General features: G+C 37.6%; 1 protein-coding gene across 12 annotated transcripts in view; it reads left to right on the top strand.

Moving 5' to 3' along the window:
* The window catches only part of IQSEC1 (IQ motif and Sec7 domain ArfGEF 1), a 356,135-nt gene that overhangs the window by 221,927 nt on the left and 114,929 nt on the right, over positions 1 to 19,279 (top strand). The window contains exon 1 of one of the 12 annotated variants that reach the window (XM_074914143.1): positions 8,340 to 8,549. The exons of the other annotated variants lie outside the window; for them this stretch is intronic. Within the exon in view, the coding sequence (XP_074770244.1) occupies positions 8,485 to 8,549 (65 nt within the window). The 5' untranslated portion in view covers positions 8,340 to 8,484. Of the gene's footprint in view, positions 1 to 8,339; positions 8,550 to 19,279 lie in introns of those variants that run through there. 12 annotated transcript variants of the gene reach the window in all.

Raw genomic sequence — 19,279 nt, 5'->3', positions numbered from 1 at the left:
ACTGTAAAGCAAATTAGGTAAAGAGAAAAGGAAGCTCTGAGTTTATCTGGTTTTAACAAGATCATGCATTTTCCAGAAGGAGTCAGATGACGTTGTAGTAATTGGTGAGTACTGATCAATTTAATGCTTATGAATCGTGTGATTAACATCAGTGGATACTGTGGATTGGTCATAGTATGAAAAGCACGGTATGTGAATGATTTTAATGAATAAGACCTCTGCTTAAATGCCTGGTAAAGGTTTTATTCCTTTTCTAATAGGAATTAGTTTTGCTATACAAGTATAATTTCTAATTCTTGTTATGTTTTTGCTGTTCTCCATGCATTATCTGCCCATTAATCATTTTCTTTGACAATAATCATAAAATCAGCAAGAATTTATGCAGTAAGCAGTGTCCTGCATTCAGTCATGCTTTAGCAGGAGACAATAAATTCATTCATATAATTAACTGCCTGACAGGTATCAAGTGACTGAAGCATTTGAAGAGTTAGTAAATTGTTGAGGTTTTTCCTGTACTCACCACCAGTGGGGGGGATGGCAGAACTGCTTCATTAGGAGAGTTTGGGGACTCATGACAACTGCAGTAGCAGACAAATAAATAAATAAATAAATAAATAAATAAATAAATAAATAATCAAAGCTCATCACATACATATTTACTTTAAACCCTCTGACCAATTAATGAAACTTAAGCAAAACTTGAGGTAGGCAAGGCACGATTGCTTGACCTGCTATACTTCTGGAACGTTTCCATGCTGAGCGTACTGAGGTGTAAACCTGCATGCTGCAAACTGATCAATTAAAAATTAAATATGCTCTTGAGTTAGTCACACCTGCGATGATCTTCTAGAAAAGTCTCAGCAACATGCATGGCATTTTGCATTTAATGAATTCTCGTTAGTTTGTGATATCAGAGTAATGAATAGTATTCTTTCATATCATCAGGGGGCTACTTTCATGGTCTAATGGGGCCTGTTTTGTACAGGGAGCAACACCATGACTGTAAATTACACAGGGGGAACTGCCACCCTGACACGAAGCGGCCTGATTCCGCTCTCCTGAAAGTTACTTATTTTAACTTAAATTGTTTTTCTAATATGGAAGTCTTGAACGCAATTGTTTGCCACATCTTCTTGAGGACTAGGTTATGTTCACAGCCACAGTTCTGTCACCACTTGCTTTCCTGAGTATAACTTCGCATTATTCAGGTATCAAGAAATGGGATCTTTCAGAGGAGATCCTTGGTAAAAGCATCTGAACTCTTATGCTGCTGAATTAAGGTAGGATGAGCTACTGTGCCTGTGTAGTACCTGTGATATTTGTTCTGCGTTGTCTGCCAGTTGGCTGAATATTGCACATAAAGTAAAGCTAGTGTGACAACTCACTTGTTTGAGAAACTGTGCCACTGTTTGTGCTCCATTATGCAGTTAACATTAGCTGTGTACGCTGCCACTTCCATGACAAGAAGCGTTTGGCTATGACCTTTGGTAGAGATCTGATAATACTATTTCACCTGCAGCCTGTATGCTTTTTTATGTTAAAGCAAGAGATATTTTCAAATACCTGGGCAGGTTGTGATAGCACTGTCAAAAAGGCAGAATACAAAGCCAGTGCAGGCTGGTGCAAAGGGAAGTATGACCTTTCTGTTGCTTGGGAGCCTTCAGACTATGTTATGAGTCTTATGGATAACACATTTTTGTAGTAAAAGGACAGCAGGGTTGCAGTCTCATCCATTGCCTACAAGCCTTGGAAGAGGATCTCTTTGAATCAAGTTTTCTGAACATTTGTTCCACCTCTGACTTTGAAATGACTCTTTGGCTCTGTCTCCCCGCCCAGGCTCTGGCCAGGGGAAGCGTGTGCCTGCGGGCAGCCCTTCCTCAGCAAGGAGGGCTGTGCTGACCACCTTGCAGCAGGCTGGCCGGGCAGGGCACCCCAGCCCCTGGCTGCTGCAGATCGGGGTAGATCTGAGTAACCTCTGAGAAAGTTGTGGGAACAAGATGCTGAGCTTCTGATGCCTCCTGGAAGATAAAAGGCACGTTTGTACTCTTGCTTTGGATCCTCTTATCTAAGAGTCTTGCTTACCTTTGGAAGAAATGGATAGAAGTAATAGCTATTACTGGCAGATACAGTTATAAAAATGCTTTGTAAAAGCTTTTCTAAAAGCCATAGAAACAGCTTCAGTGCTGTTATTGTTGGTTTTTATTATGTTCCTAAGGAAATGGAAGCTGATTTAACAGAAGTTTGAGAACCAAATTAACAGTTACCATTTGTTAAATTGTATATTTTTAATCTTTAGGACTCAGCTTAGGTTTAAAGCTCAGCTGCAATTTAGAATTGTTGGATGTCCACAGAACATATGCAGGCCTGTGCACTGCTAAGTGTGAATTTTGCATAGGTAGATGTATTTGTGTCAGCAGATGTTTATATGGCCTAATTCCCTTTCGTTTAAATTGGGAAGAATGAACTATTTCACCTGATCAATTAAAAAGGGGCAGATTGATCTCTTCAATAACTTATTATCTGTCTGAAATTATCTTTTGATGTTTCACAATCAGTGAAAACCAGGCATTATAAAAAGCATACTTTCTAATCTGACTATTTAGTAGGAGATCTTAATCTGAACTGCTATAGGCACACAGCTCTGAATTTAAGCACTTTTCCACAATTAGCAATACTCAAGACTTCTGTCCTGCAGTGTGCTCAGCTGTGTGATTTTTCTGGACATGTAGACAAAGACCTGATGGTAGAATTTCACTGTCTGTATATTTTCAAGTTAATGTAACAAACACTTGTGGAGGAAAGGGGCCAGTGAGATAAATACTTGAATTCTTTCCAAATGGCCAGTGTTAATTCTTTGAAAACAAACACATGGAAAAGAAACTGAACCTTAAAGTTAAAAAACTTTCCCAAGATGTTTATCCTCTTTCAGGCTCTGAAACCACTGCATTTTACTGATTATTCCACCTGCATATTCTAAGTACCTGAGGAGATTTGTTCCTCAGATTGAGCCTTGCCCAGTGGCTCCTACCCACGCCTCGGGAGACTATTCCACTTAATCCCTGCCTTGCAGAGGCAGGCGTAGCCTTGGTGTTTCTTGGAGTAAGAATGGGGTGGAGAATTAGAAGTTATGCTGAAGGGGGTGTAAATGATAGTCCATAAATACTTTTTGGGCCTAGCCTGCTTCCTCCCATCCGATTGTCCTGAGATGTTGGTTTTGTTGGAATAATAATCCGTTATGCTGCGTGGTGATAGATAAGGAAAAGAATCCACAGTAAAAATAGGCTGCCAAAAAAACAGGTCAAGGCTAATGGATTAGTATGATTGGGGCTTCCTATGCCATTGTCCCTTCTGGAGGAAATGTTCAGCAAACAAAAGCATAACCACACTGTCAGAGCCATTTCCTCTAGAACAGTGAAACAATGAAGCTTTCAAAGAATTTGGGAGTGGACTCCCTTAAAGTGTATGTGACATATATGCCATTTGAAAGCAGAGATGCAGGTGGGTGTCCATGCAAAGATAGACAAAATGAAAATCATAGCTGCTGAAAGATGTACATATCCCTTATTAATACAAGTCCTAGTACTGTTAAGAGATGACTCAGGCATTAAACAGCAGTAGTAGCAGGTGTGTCACTATTCAGCTGCTTTTTAAAACAAATAGATCCAACAAAAACACACACAAAAACCCCTGTGCAAGTTATTTCTGTATTTGATACTCTATATCTCATGGTATGTATTCAACCATTAAATAAGCTTACTGGCTTAGTAGTGTTTTGAATCAATATTTGATCATTTCCTTGGACTTTAAAGAAAAGACAGTGTATTTGAGGCACTTAGGAGCCTCATGGGAAAGCTCTGAGCACACAGGGAAGGCTACATGAGTGGTCAATACTGTAGAGCAATTTTGAGGAGAGGAAAGACGCTTGGATTGTGTTTGTAAATATACTGAAAGGTTGCTGGTTTGTTGGTGCTTTTTATTAATTGAGTAGTTTAGATAGTCATGTTAGGAAACCCTAGAGATGAGGACTAAGCTCTCAGAACAGACAAGTTCTGAGAACCTATGCCTTAATACTATACAATTTATAGAAATTTTCATCTGATTGTTGGTGACTGTAAATGATCTGAATTTGGGGCCTGAAGGTATCCTGGACTACCTAGTTTTCTGCAGTAGTAATTCTGGGGTAGCATAAAGCTGAATTTTCTAAAATGAAAATAAATATGTTCAGAAGTGGAGAAGAAAAGCTTTTGTGAGTTTCTTACACTCTTAGGGAAATGGAAAAAAAAACCACTAGCACACTTCCCTCACTTAAGTCTAACCTGTCAAGAGACGTTTTTCTGCACAGTGATGACCTGCTATCTATTGGTGCCTGTTCAGAACCGTTAGCTCAGTGGGGCTATTCTGTCTTTCATTTTCTAAGTGGTGAGGTCAGATGCGTGGTCTTTGCCTCCTCTGTACCAGTGGCAAATGATTCTATTAATAACAAGAACTGTGTACCTAATTTTTCATCAAAGTCAGAGAAAAAAATACATCTATGTCCTTAGGGTATTCATATCCATGCGTGTCTAAAACACATGACACTGGTAAGAAAACAAGGGACCTGTGATGCTAGTCTTATCCTTTTCCATATCTGTCTCTAATTTTTCATGTCTGTCAAAGCACAAAAGATTAATTTTGCTATGTCTAAATCTTCTGAGAGGGGAGGGAAACATTTTGTCCAACTAGTCAGTGTTTTTTAAAAAGGGAGATGAACTTTGCGCAATGCTTTAAAAAATTGCTTTAAGATCTGGCCCCAATGTGTGCTATTCATTCATAACTTTCCTTTCAAAAAGCTTTTAAAACTCCTAAGCACAGGGCTAGGATGCACTTTGGGTTGTGAAATTATCTTTGCAGACCTTGGAATTTTTTTCTAATGGTAATTCAGAGCTCATATGTCAACAAATCAGTGTATGGTATTATCATTTCCCTCTGGACTTTTAAAACCTATACCTCCATGGGAAATCTAGGGACCATATGATGTCAGGTCTGAATACATTAATAAGAATGAAATGTAACATTTGTTAAAGATAAAATCTTTTCATTGGAAAAATATCCTATTTTCCTAATTAAGTGGTGTGTCAATATTACATCAAATTGACTAGAAGTTTCTGAATATCAGCTAGACTGACAAACTCTAACCAGCTTTAAAAATACCTGGAATCCTCTTCTTGGCATTAAAATACACAAACATTTGCTAAAGTAATTACTTTTGTTGAATGAATCAGTGGTGTGTCTGGGGAATTTACTGCTGCTGAAGATTTTTTTTTTTTCCCCTTCAACCTACGTGTCACAAAGTAATTCCTCGCAATGGCTGCAAAAGGCTTAATATAATCAATCCACATGCAAATAAATATAACGACATTAGTTCTTGAATGAAAGGAAGACACTGGAAAAATCTCAAACTAAGGCATATTGTTCTTCAGCAAATATTTTTCAAGTGTTTCCTCCTCTTCAAGCTGGAGATCCTTCTAATTAAACAGCTATGGCAACAAATGCTGTCCAGCCAAGGGGTCAGGTATAAAGTTCAAATCCCAGATGGTTGATATCTGTACATGACTTATCTACCAGATGGGTTCAGATGTTCCACTGGATTTTTTTTTTGTTGTTCTTTTCTCTCACCCTTCCAGTATTAAGGCAATTTGTTATATTCCTATCAAATATTTATATGGTTTTTCTATTGACTTTTACTAAGAATTATTTAGCTAGGAGGAAAAGTTCCCCCAGAGTGTATGTTCTACTGCTTGAGAGGTACTTTGTTCAGCATTCCCTTCCTAGCAGTTTCTACAGTCAGAGTTTCCAAGGGTGCCCTAAAAAAAGAGACAGGAATAAAAGGCACACGATCATGGGGGTGAGGAGAAAGAGGGGTAACATTATTAGTGTTTACTTTTGCTGTTTCTGTGGATAGTTTAAGCCTATATGTTTTTATAGGATAATCAATACAAATTTAAAACCATTTTGATGATTACCACTGATGAAGCAGAGACTGAACATAAAGCTTATCACTGGTAGCTATACAAAAATACAGCAATATAGTATCTGTCTTTGGGTTTGTTTTTTATTATATGCTACTAATAAACGGCCTAGGTAATGCAAGTGGTGACATGATGATTTAATTCTGTATTTTTTAAAAAGATCTTAAATATTGTAGAGTGAGCTCTGTCAGGAGATGAGGACTTAAATTTCTAATTCCTGGTGTTTATAGCCTTTTTGAGTTTTGGAAGACTACATGGTAGGAGGTTACAGTTTCTTTTGGTTCAAATTTCAAAACCAGAGTGCTTCAGGAGTTTACAGATAAGCAATAAGCAAGACAGAAGCGGATTCTGAACTCTATAAGATATGGCAAGAAGGTCTTAACAGAACAGAAACTGAGTATTGCGTTCATTAATTTTCTGTAATCTATTTTATGTTGCATTGAGTACAAAGGTCAAACTGGTCCTATTCCCAAACTGTGGCTAGTATTCAAAATACTTTCAAAACTTCAGATTCAAAGTCTAAGTTAGAGCAAAGACTGAATTAAATAATTTAGAGAAGTGCTGGTTTAGATCTTCTGTGAGTTTGTGTTTGAAAAGTACAGTATTCTTGCTTTTGTTACTAGAAAAACTATATCAAACATGAAAAGGAAAAAAAAAAAGAAAAAAGGCAAACCAAAAGATTCACATGCACACTTTTAAAGTTTAAGCTTCCATAAACCTGGAAGATAGATTGGCCTGAATTCACTCAGCTTGAATGTTTACCCCAAGGTTGGTGGGTTTTGCCAGTACATTTCCAGATGCTCTGTGCTAGTCTGTCCATGCAGTTTGCATGCTGTGCTTAGAATTGGGATGAATTTTCCTTCTGATGGGTTCTGTGATTACTCTTGTTGAATCCATCTTTAAATAAATCTGTTGTTTAAATGTGGTTCTAATGAATGATAAACGCAACTTATAAGGGACTGTTTTGGTGCCATTGAAATTCAGTGGTGAAACTCCCACTAACTTCATCAGGGGTTTCACTTTTGCCCTCAGGAGGGAACCAATGAACTTGGAAAATGATAGGGAGTGTGCCTGATCTTAGTATCTTTAAACTGATGGCTTTTGAAATAATTCTGCTGTCTTAGAGTTTTCAGTTATCCTTCATTTGTTTTTGAAAATAAAGCAAACTTTGGAACTCTTGCTACAATAATAGCAATAAAATATTTCTTCTATGAAGTAGTTTGTGAGCTAGTCTGTTCTGACTGTTCAGAACTGGGAAGACACCATCAGAAATAAACTGCTGTCTGAAGTTGAAGGAATCGATCTGTTAACAGGATGCGTAGAACAGGCTCTTTATTCTCTACAGTTAACAGTTTCTACTCATTAGGTCAGTTCTGTGGTGTCGCTTTTCTGCTAATTTTACCATGTCTTTTATAGCTTTAGATATTATAGAGGTGTAGATTCAATTAAATGTGTACAACAACATGATACTAACCCAGAGAAACATTATTTTCAGGAATCTTTAAAAGAGTAGACCTCTTCATCTTTTCTTCTGTGCCCTCTTAGTGTGTCTTTATTGCTCAGGGGTAGAAGAAATACAATGATTGCAGTAGACATGTTCTTACAGAAAGCTGCTTAAGTAATTGGGTTTGGGATGTGCTGAATGCCCCAGCAAACCTCAAAGCTGAACACTTTAATGAAGAGACAAACCTCATTTGGGGCAATATTGTTTAGTTTCTTTAAGTAGCTTTAGGAACTTGAAGCAGACCATGTCAGTCAAGGCAGCAAAAATGTCAGTCACTGAAACCATCCTGCTCTAGAGCTCTCTGAACAAACCTTCATCTGGGCTTAAAGATATTTCTTAGTAAATGCATTAGCATGTCCTAAAAAAGAATGTGTTTAAAGACATAATAAATCCAAAGTTGGAGTAACAAAATACTATATGAGGCACACCACAAAAATAGGTGTTTTGTTGTATCTTTAGGGAGTTCTTTTTCTCTGTATAGGTGTTAAGCAGTAAACCTGAGTTTGACATATCACGTATGTAGGTACCAAACACTGTTGCTGCATTTCCTTCCGAGTATGTACACAGGTACACAGTGCCAGTGTACTTTGTGGGACCAGCCTGGCTGTGCGTTTCTGAATGCTGCCAGTCAAGTTTCCTCTCCGTCCCCCAGCTTCCTGTGGATGTGGGCTAACACCGATATCTGTTCTGATGTAACTAGCACCGTGGCCAAGCACCTTGCTAAAGCCATAAGCACAGGTGGCTGATAATCTGTTTTAATTATAGTTTGTTAACATGCTTAATTTCAGAAGTGATGTGTAAAGCTGACAGGCAGTTCCAAAGGGCTTTGCATCCTGGCTTCCAAGCCTTTCTGGAATCATACAGCCTCCAGCTCACAGGCTTTTAAATTATTTACCCAAAATTGACTTTGAAAGAAGAATTTTTTTAAAAAATAATAATCTAAACCTGGATGTATTAAGACTTGATAGAGGAATGGAATGTAAACAAGCCCTTAGGAGCACTTCGGCCTGTGCTGATCTACAAGGAACTCTTAATGGGTGAGCTTTGGAAGTCTTGTGTTATTTGTTCCCCTCCTTTTCTTCCTGTCCCTTCATCCCACTTTTCCCTTTTTTAAAACTAAGCAGCTCCATTTATTTGTTATTTTAAGTTGCTTTTACAGGGATCAACCCTGTTACCTGGTAAACACATTTATGTGCCTTGTTAATATCCTTTCCAAATGGCCCTCATACTGACTGTGATCAGCTGGCTGTTTTGCAGATGATGCCTCCTGTTTTTATTGGTTTTGTTTGTTGTTTTTGTACCTTGGCTGTGAAAACAAAAGCCATGCATGTGTTTAACTCTCTGATTGCTCGTAGTACCAGAGGGGACTGACAACCTGCCTGGGCAGCTGGTAGGCCCACTTCATCATTTTAATATAAGCTAAACCCTGCTCCCACTCAGTGGTCCACATACAGCAATCTGTCTTCACAGGCTAAATTAAAAGCAGTTTTAGCATATGATTAGCTATATAATAAGACCATGCAAAGGATGTGGAGAACAAAGCGTATAGGAAGGCAAAAAGACATGTATCCTATCATTTTGTGTTCTGTGATTCAGAAAGGAACAATCATTTTCTAAAAATTACACCCGTTCAATAGAAAGTCCTCTAAACCAAGATCATTTCTGAGCAACAAAAGATGCTAAATGTTAGCCTTTAAGCTGTAGTATTGCATAGGATTTAAGCTGACGCTGTGGCTCCTTCATCTAGTGCCTCACGTGGCTACACTGTGTGAAGGACTGTAAATTCAGAGTGCCATGAGATAATGCTGCAAGAGAAGTTTCTTTCTTGCTTTTGTTTTAATTTTTCTGCTATTTAATAGCATTACTTCTTAACCTACACAGTGTCTAAATATGCTTTCACACTGAAAAAAGACTTCTGGTACTTTGGAACTGAGACATTAAGATAATTACTTTTTCCAGCACTTGCCATGAACTTGCATAGATTTTATAGCTGTTTCTCTCTTCAAAGTATTCCTCTGTCCTCCTTCAGTATTCCCAAGCACATCTTGACTGTTCATATAATTGTTTGGAAATTCTATCAAGGCAATATTTAAATGTCAGATACTGTAACCATGTGGCACATAGATTCCTTAGTTCCCACAGCTACAGATGTTATAAGAATGTAGTGTGTGTTGAAAATTATCATCTTATTGCACAGCCTTCGTCTAGAGACTGTAGAATCTATAAATTCATGTTTATAGTTTAAGTATAAAGCAATAGTCATATATCTTATGTGATTTCTGTGGCTATTTAATTTATATTATGGTAAGCAAGCTTTCAAACTCTTCATATAGTGAAGTTGCAGATGTTTTGTCAGCAATGGAAACTTGGGATTCTGATACTTCTTCATCAACTGCTGGTCTCTGTTGGGTTTTGCATTTTTGTTTTTGGATGTTAACAGTTTTGGGCTGCAGTAAAACCAAAATTTTATTTGATAGAGCAATATGCTAGAGCAGTTGCATGGTGGGGCAGGGAAGGAAAACTGCTGCTGGGAGGTTTAGACTTTTGCCTTTCTGCATGCCTTTCGGAACAGCTAGAGGTGCTGTCAGTCCTCATAGGAATGGGTACAGAAAACTCAGAGTTGCTGTGTGTTGTGCAAAGTTTCATTTGAGAGGTTCATGAGAGTTCTGTATGATACCAAAGGTCATAAAATATGGTACAATATGGTCCAGCTGGGATTCTGCCAAAACCTTCCCTCCCATCCAGGCGTATTCCTGAGGGGAACTCGGGGTAGGGTGTGTTGGTTTGATTTTTCACATATTGAGGAGCGCAGAGTAATATGACCATTTCTTTACTCCACGTCTCTCCTTTGTCTCTAAACAGATTACCTAAACGAATTACCACATTTTCAGGTGGAACTAAACCAAATCAAGGAGCTAACCATAAATTTAGGTGGTCAGATTGTTTTCAGCCATGTGATTCAGGCCATTATTCCTCCACTGCAATTTAATACTGAATGGAAAGGGTGAAAAAGAAAACAAAACCAGGTACTGGCATCTGGGAGAGGTAATGCAAGCTTGGAACAAGGAAGAAATGTGAAATGGGGAGCTGGGGCTGGAATGAAAGAGGTATTTGGGGAGATCTCACATCTCTTGAGGAATTGAAGTGAATCGTATTAAGTCCTCAGTCTTTGTTATTGAGTTAAAATGCCCTCCCTTGCCATATACTGCTTTGTAAAATGTAATCTTTCCACTGTGCTATGCTGCAGTGAAATATAATATGGATCCTTCGGTGGTTTAAAGTTAAATAGTATGTTTTCAGATGGCAAATAGTTGCCTCTGTGCAACAGAAGCCACAAGAAGTTATACTGCTTGACAATTATTAATTACAGGCATTTAGTCAATCACATATCTGCCTAGTGGAACTTATTCTGGAAATACAAAAAATGTATGGAGATCTGAAAGATGCTTGCAGTTTAAATATTGCATACACCCTGTAGTATAACAATTTAACTGCTCCAGAAAGGGGAGAACAGTCTGTGTGTTTGTATGTGCACATGTGTCTCTGGGTTTATATGTATATATCAATACGTATGTGTGTATTTACATATACAACAATATATAAAAGACTCCAAAAGAAAATCTTACTATTTCAAGGTGAGATCAAATTTGTTCAGATCAGTGCTTTTATGACCTCCAAGCTAATGAAGTGCAAAGTCTGTGTATCATGCCTGGATATTTGACGTTTACCCTCATATATGACTTAGGCGGAAATTCTTGAGATAAAGCAGTATCTTTGAAAACCTCTCTAGGTTAGCTCAGGGATCAAAACTGATGCCCGTATGTGATAGGTCTGAGGAGGGCTGGGTTTTGCTTCAGGCCTGTTTCTAGTTGAAAATGTAATGAGTGGGTCAGCTGTAAAATTAAAGGAAGATGCTGTAGCATCTAAAGAGAAAATTATTTAGCAGGAATATTAAGAGTGAAATGCCACAGCTCAACAGATAATTTAAAGAGTCAGCACTACTACTGACAGTACATATCCTAAGTGTCCCTGGCTATGGGAATTACTCATGCTTTTAAACTACCATGTAAGTGCTCTGCTCGCTTGATGTACAATCCTCCATTCCATGCTCACTCCCACTCAGGAAACTTTGAGAACCTGAAGCTTCAGTCCTACAGATTAGTTTTATTTCTTGAAGTAGGTTCTATTTTAATGCGGATATATATGTAAAATTAGAAAAATTAAAATTGTGCTGCTATATCATGCATTCAGGAGATCATATGCAAGACAAATATAAATTTTTTGAACATAGATTAAAAAAATTTGAAGATAACTTGAGCAGTAAAGTATTTGTCATTATATGAACAGTGCATATGTTCCTAGTTTGCTCATGAAAAAGTGAATTTGTCTGCCAGTGGAAATAGATGCAATAAAATAAATTATGCTTACAGAAGGGATGATTATAGGAACAGAAACTACCTTTCTTCAAAACCCCTCAATCCTGCCCAGACAGGGTGTCCCTGCAGTACTGGCTCGGCAGCCCAGTGCTCGCAATGAGACTGAAGGTGGTGCCAGTTACCCAGTAAAACCTTCTGAAACGCCCAGGCTAGCAAGTGCTCCCAAGAATTCTCTCAGTTCTTAACAAGTGATGAAGTTTGTGATGAGTGCATGTAACCAAACTTAAACGAAAACAGACTTTGCCATTTTTAGTTTGTAAATTTGCTTAAAATTTAAAAGTAGACACTTGATTCTTGTTTCATTTGATCTAAACATGTCTTGATTTGTCAGGGGTAAGGAACATTGAATTTTCTCTGACAACAATGAAAAAAAGCTGTGCTTATGTCTAAAAATCAGTCCTATAGTCTTGATTCATCTGCATAATAATGTGCTAAGATGCTTAAAGTTGTGGTCACATGGTTTATAAACTGTATTACTTTGTTTAGGAATATAAACTAGGGGTTGCGAATGGGAGTTATTCATTTCTGAACAGCAGTTGCTATGTTCTGATTAAGTAAAAGTCTATGCTGTTCATGGGGACTTTTTGTTATCTAAGTAGCTCAGGGTGATGCAAGTACCTATAAAAATCTAAGTACATACAAATGGAAAAGAGGAAGGTGACTCTGATGAATATATTATACAAGTAAAAACCTGTTCTGAATGATAAGTGAAGGAGAGCAAATTTATGCCACCACAGTTAGAGGCAGCATCTTAAATAATAAGACAAAAAGAATTCTAATGCTATTAATTACAGGTAGTAAATTTGCCAATAAGGGAAGAAAAAGTGAATTAACCTTATTTATTGTGGTTTGGAAAACAAATTAGGAAATGTTTTCACACCTTACAAAGTAATATTTTCTAGTCTGTGTTTCCAGAAGATAAAGAGCACCTGTCAAAACAGCACATCTGGATAAATTGTATCCAAATGCTTTTAGAAGAGTTGGCCAATGAATTCCCTCCAACATATAATATTTAATTATTTTACGGGGATGGGGAAAACAGAAGCTATCACGGTGCAAGTTAATGTAATATCCATGTTTGAGAAGATAATTTAGACAATTGATAGCGTGTGTGAGCCTGCTACTGATTTTTGACAGAATTATAGAACAGCCAGTATGCAACTTAATTATGTAATCCTTTATCTTTAATTGATACGGCACTTATTGCCATAAATTGAAACAGACTTGACTTCTGTTTCTAACAGACATTGTGTATGCAAGGTAGTACTGCTTACTGTGGACTCGTGCAGTGAGTTGTCCAAGCCAGTGGTGTCCAACCTTTTACACTGAGTACCCTGTCAGTAAAAAAAAGTTCTGAGGATTCACTCCCGGTGTATGTATATATATTTGTAAATTATATACATGTACTACTGAAGTTTTAAGGTATCTTCCCACACCCCAATGGATCATGATTCAAAGGGCATGCACCCCACTTTAGAGACCACTGGTCTGAGCAACTAGAATCAACAAACCCTCTCAGTAGATGTAATTCTGGTAGTTCTCAAAACATAGGTGTAAATTACAATTACTGCAGAGTAGATGAGTTTGAGTGGAGTCCTAAGGATATCACACTACGTACATTTTAATATTCTGGTAAGAAAATAGTTGTAATAGCTGTAGATGACATAAATACAGGGACGAAGAGGACAGCTGTAGGATAGTTTGGTTGGGAGAGCACAATCAAATGATGTATGTATTTTAATATATTTGCATGTAAAGCCAAATGTCTGTAAACTAGGGTTGAAGTTCACACTTAGAAGAATGGAGACTCTGTCCAAGGAATTGGTTCTGTAAAGGTCCAGGGAATCATGTTGGTAATGAGCAAACCGATTAGATGCAAACTAAGCTTTGGTAGAGACAGCGTGAACTGATAGGGTCTGAATGTTTTCAGCATTTAGGAAGGCTGAAATAATATTGGTAGCTTCTAACTTTGGAAACTGCTAAGTTTAGGATATGTTTTCAGACATCAGGACAAATTGCTGACAAGATTCCTATTTTCTGTTCTCTCTAGACAGTTTCATTAATAACTTGCTGCACATATGGTGAAATTTTTTAGAGGCAATTACAGATATGACATACTGTACACATAGTTTTCGAGTGCCGTGTCATCAATTGCTACTTGAAACAAATGACTTCATGGCCTGGTGGTACTCTCTTAGAACTGAAATCTTAAACTGCATGGTAAGCCCTGGTTGAGGGTTTGAGGACAGTTTTTCTCGTTTCTAATAATTTACTGACAAATCAAAGTATCCCTTATTACTGCTTAAGACCAGGTTTTAATAGCTGCCAAGCTAAAACAAAACTGCCTAATTAGAATAAATAATTTCTTGCTGTAATGAAGTTGTGCACATGCCTCAAGAATTCTAACTTAACTCTTAAGTGAAGAGCATCGTAGTGTACCAGGGCCATGATCCCCTGTGCAATGCAAGTTTTTACATGTGAACAGGACTGTGTTGCTTTAGTGCCTCTGAGCACAGACCTGCACATCACACTTTTGCTTTGGAAGGATGATGTGCTGAACAGACACTGCAAGGATTTGATCTCTGTGTTCTAGATAATTGTGTAAATGAATCTCACGCTCCAAGTACCAGATTTGACTGTTGCCTTTTATGTGCATGTAGAAAGGAATTGGTGCAAGTAGGCAGCATGGCAAGTTACTTATTTCCTCTTTGGTAATTTTTAAAACTTGCTTTTTAAAACTATGTGCATTAGGCACCTGAGATGCAAACTTCCAGTTGTACTATGGATATCTGTTTGTGACGACTCACTGTCTCCACTGTAGTTTTTTGTGGTATCTTTATGTATATATCTGTGATTCGTGCAGAGTTTGCACCTGCTTTGCAGAAGTACAAACTAATTCCATTTTCTGATAAAGAGCAGTCTGTGGGCAGAGTGCTGGTTTAGAGCCCCCATTTCATTGCCATACTCCATAATGGGCTTTCTCTGTCATTATCTGAGCTTTCTCCATCACTGAAAAGGGGGCTAATATCTTTCTCATAGCTTGTATTAATTCTGAACATCCCAACCCAAATCGTTTAACAGCAAGTTTAAGCATTGCTAACTTTAATTGTTTACATCAGTATGTCACTATAAAAATGAAAAAAAAAAAAAATCATCTTGGAGATCCTAAGAAGTTTGATATCACCATGAAGATGCTAACACTGAAGTGCTGTTATTAGTGGTCGTGGCACCAGATGTTAGAAATACGCACCTATATGTGATGTGTGCTTTGCTATCAATTCCATTTTCTCCTAACATCATAAAGAAGTTAACACTTATTACCTTTCTCAATATACACAACAGAATAGGTTGCCTTCTGTGAAACCATTGGCAAGTTGCTGGTCTTGCTGATTCATACACCAATGAAAAAGCTTTCTGAAGAGCATGAAGGGAAGATTAATGCCATTCTTTTGCTAAAGGTAGGGAGAGGCTGCAGATTTTGCAAGCTCATCACAGAATCATTTTCAATAATATTTTTTTAGTGGGGCCATTTCACTTTCCTTTATACATCTTGCAATGATACTCAGTTTTCTACTGACACGCTTGATATCTTCTGTAAGAAAATGAAGTTACAGGTCATGTAGAGTTAATCGGGAACTGAGTTATTTCCACCGGCTACATAAAGAACACCATTTGAAAACAAAAATAGAAAAGCCTGCCCTAATGTTCATTTCAGTCCTGGACTTTTTGAAGAGTATTGACTTCTGTCCTTTGAAGGCTACATGAGGCTGAAGGATGGCTGTTTGAAGTGATCCCTTGTGGGATTTTGAAAATACGTCAACGGCAAAGTGTAGTGAGCTGACATAATGAGATGACACCAGACCAATCTTACCTTTATCTTGTTAACATAAATATCCTTTTTAAAATACATATATTTTTAAGAACTGTGAATTAGCATAATTCTTCCTGTATTTCTGTGCTTCACCTGACTATTTGGCATGTTAGTACAAGGGGTTTTAAAGCTGACCCAATTCCAAAACAAAGAATAAATTACTCTTTACTTTGTATCTCGAGCGTTTGTCATGATCTGGCTCTTTTACTTGATTCAGCAAAACTCTAAGCACATGCATTCAACCAAATATACATAAATGAGTAGTACAGACAAAGGAAAATTAGGTACTTTCTTTAGTAGCTTACTGAATTTATGTGTAACACCAAGTTTCTTAAAAGCAGTTTTAGGAAGAAGGAACTGGTAAAACAATAAAACATTTTTTTTTAACAGATCAATCTAAAGAATTGATCTTTTTAATCAGTATAACAACTAGAAGAGCTATATATATATATATATATGCTGGATTGATGGATTATAAAGCCCACTCATCAAGAGGGAAATGGAAAATATGTTGTTCTTCCTGTCCCATTTGTCATGCTGGTATTTATTTCCAAAGAGCTTTTACTCCTTTGGAAAGAGCGCAACAGCCTGAAAATCATCAATGCCTATATTTTCTTTTCAAAATACACTGAATATTTTTTAGCAATAGCTCTGTGTCTGTCCTCTATCAAAGTTTATTCTGGGTCTTTCCTGGGGGACAGATGCACCTCATGAAATCCCTTCATGCAGGCAAAGCATGATGCTATGATATAGCATTTATGGGAAAATGGGTGTATGGGTGGTGCAGGCAAGGGTACCCATGTACATGAATGTATGCTAAACTCATGAAGGCCTGGGGGTGTTATTAGACCCCCAGTGTGGTGTCCAGCCCTTCCATCCATTGATAGAAGGAGGCTGAAAAAATTATGCTTGCTGAGAGCAAACCTATTCCTGACACTTGTAAGAAGTAAATCATAGCAAAAGCTACTGCTGGGTGATTAATAACAATTGAAAGCAGCAGCAATTACAGGAGGGTAAGACTGAAATGGGACTTCTGGGCTATTGACACTAATCCCTTCTACTTCAGGCAAGCATGTTCTATGTTTTCTTCTCATAATCCAGTCATTTTCCACAGTTTTTCTGCTCACAGAGCTAGAAATCTTTTTATTTCTGTCTTAATTCAGTTTCAATTTATGCACATTTCTTCTTGTGCCAATACTAATTTTTCATTTCTGGCCCATATGCTCACCCCACCAGTATGCATTGAAAAAGCAATTCTTATCCTTCTTCAGGGCTCTGTCAGACTCAGTGAGCCAATCTTTTGCAGTCCAGAGTTGCCAGAGAAGCTTTTCATTTTTTCAGTCATCCAAAGAGGCCACCTTTGCAGCCAGGACAAAGTTTGATTTACTTTTCCTTACATTTGGAAGATCAGTGCAGCTATTCTAGTTGAGGTCTCACCTTTGTTTTAAAAGCATATCGGTGAAGAACAGGCATGGCGATTAAGTTTAAATAAGCAACGAGAGCAGCCAGTGTTCCCAGAGGGAAGCAACTTCGTGCAAGTGTCTTGCTGGAGAACTGGAGGCAGCTGACAAATGAGGTGACTGCTACACTGTTTTCTGTGGCTTCCAGTAGAATGGTTTCTTGCCAGCTTGCCTTTTGGCAGTCTGACATGAGTAGGTTTTTTTAATGCCTAACTTGCAGGGTCTTCCTTATATCCCTGCATCTTGGATTGACAGTTATACAAAATATATGAAAAAAGAACAAACCCTTCCCCATGGCACATAATTTTTACAACTACTAGTTTGATGCTTCCAGTAAAGGTACCAAGTAATACACCTTAAAATCCCCATAGTAATATTATCCTGCCTTATCTGTTTCTCTCAGATCTTTAGTGCTGTGGGATATCTGCCAGGGAAGTATAATAAACACATAATAAACTGTAAGAACTGCAGGAACTGTATATACGTAGATGTACATACACACTTATTTAGAAATGCAGTCTTTCTTTGCTTTAAATTTTAAGAATTGAAGTTCTGAAGAACTTTGGGAATAAATTTGGTCTTTTGCTCCAGAGCATCTCCTTTTATCCAAGGAGGTGGTGCATAGCATTAGCACAGAGGATACACAACTCTGTTGCTGGAGTTTGCTCTTGAAAGAGTTTCTGCTGATGCACTCGACCCTTGTGAGGTTTTTTTAATGGAGAGGAACACTTTAAAGAAACGCTGACATTATCATTAGCCAGCAAGTGAAAGGGAAAACTGTGGTGAGGAAATAGAGGCTGCTGCTTAACTTTTCTATAACATAGGCAGGTGACAGAGTAAGTCTAATGACTGGTTTTGGTTGGCAACTTCTAATACCAAAAAGTCAAATGCCAGTTGTGTTTGAATGACAAACTAGTCATACTTGTTAAATTAGCCATACCTCCCAAGTTGGATCAAGTATATAGAGATATGACTGCCTGGACCGCAAGGCCATCTTTCTATGAGGTAAATAATGCCATTTTTGAATAGTTCAATAAGAATATGAAGCGCCTTTTTTGATTTTAGAGCCCATGCTTAACTGTCATGTGTATACAGGTAATTTCATTGTACTTGGCAATGCATTAGGTGTACAGCTTGTGGCTGCTGTAGTTTCTATAAGAATTCGTAGAACTGCTACGTATTTGTAGATGAGTAACATGCTATTCTTCTTTCTTACACTTCAAATAGATTAAAACAGAAAGGCTAATTGACAAATGGTCTGGAGTCTAGACGCCAAGTCATTACTTAATTTGTCTAACAAACCCACCATATAGTCTGCGGCAAGATACAGTGCTTTTTGATTACTCTTCTCTACAGGGTACAACTGAACCAATTTCAGAAGGAAATGGCTCTTTTTATACAATATTGTCATCTTTACATTTGTAAGCATAGATTCTGTTGCCAGACCCATGTGATTACATTTGTTATGTGATCTCATAGATTAAGTCCTTTAACATATTATCTTATGTTGTATGTAATGTAACTGTTGAAGCTTCTGGGAGGGAGGGTGAAGAGTTAAAAGCCCATCAGCCAGAAAACACAAAGTGTTCTGGTGAAGTAAGGAGCACTTTAACTACCTGGTTCATCTGTCCTTTAACCAATTTTGGTATTGATGGAAATACTCTCTTTTTTGGTGATTTTTCTAATAGTTTTTAATTATAATGCACTGAAACTGATGTTTCTAAAAATGACTTATATGTCATAACTTGTACATGTTATTAGGCCTGTGAAGGTCTATTCCTGAAAGGAGGGGGAATACATCTTAGTGAGCAGTCTGCATGCAATTTGGAGAGATAGGAACTGGAATTCTAAGTAATTTTCAAGTAAAGAAATTTTCAAATTTCTTTAGCTCTATTTTCCCAGCTTTTCCTTTTTGTAAAGATGGAAAGAAACCATCTCTCCTTTACTTACTAGGAGGGGAAAAAGGGTTATTTGAAGTTATTTAAAGTGAATAAAAATTA

This window comes from Athene noctua, chromosome 10 (assembly GCF_965140245.1).
Source record: "Athene noctua chromosome 10, bAthNoc1.hap1.1, whole genome shotgun sequence".
NCBI classification, from domain to species: Eukaryota; Metazoa; Chordata; class Aves; order Strigiformes; family Strigidae; genus Athene; species Athene noctua.
This window is presented reverse-complemented; position numbering and strand designations above follow the sequence as displayed.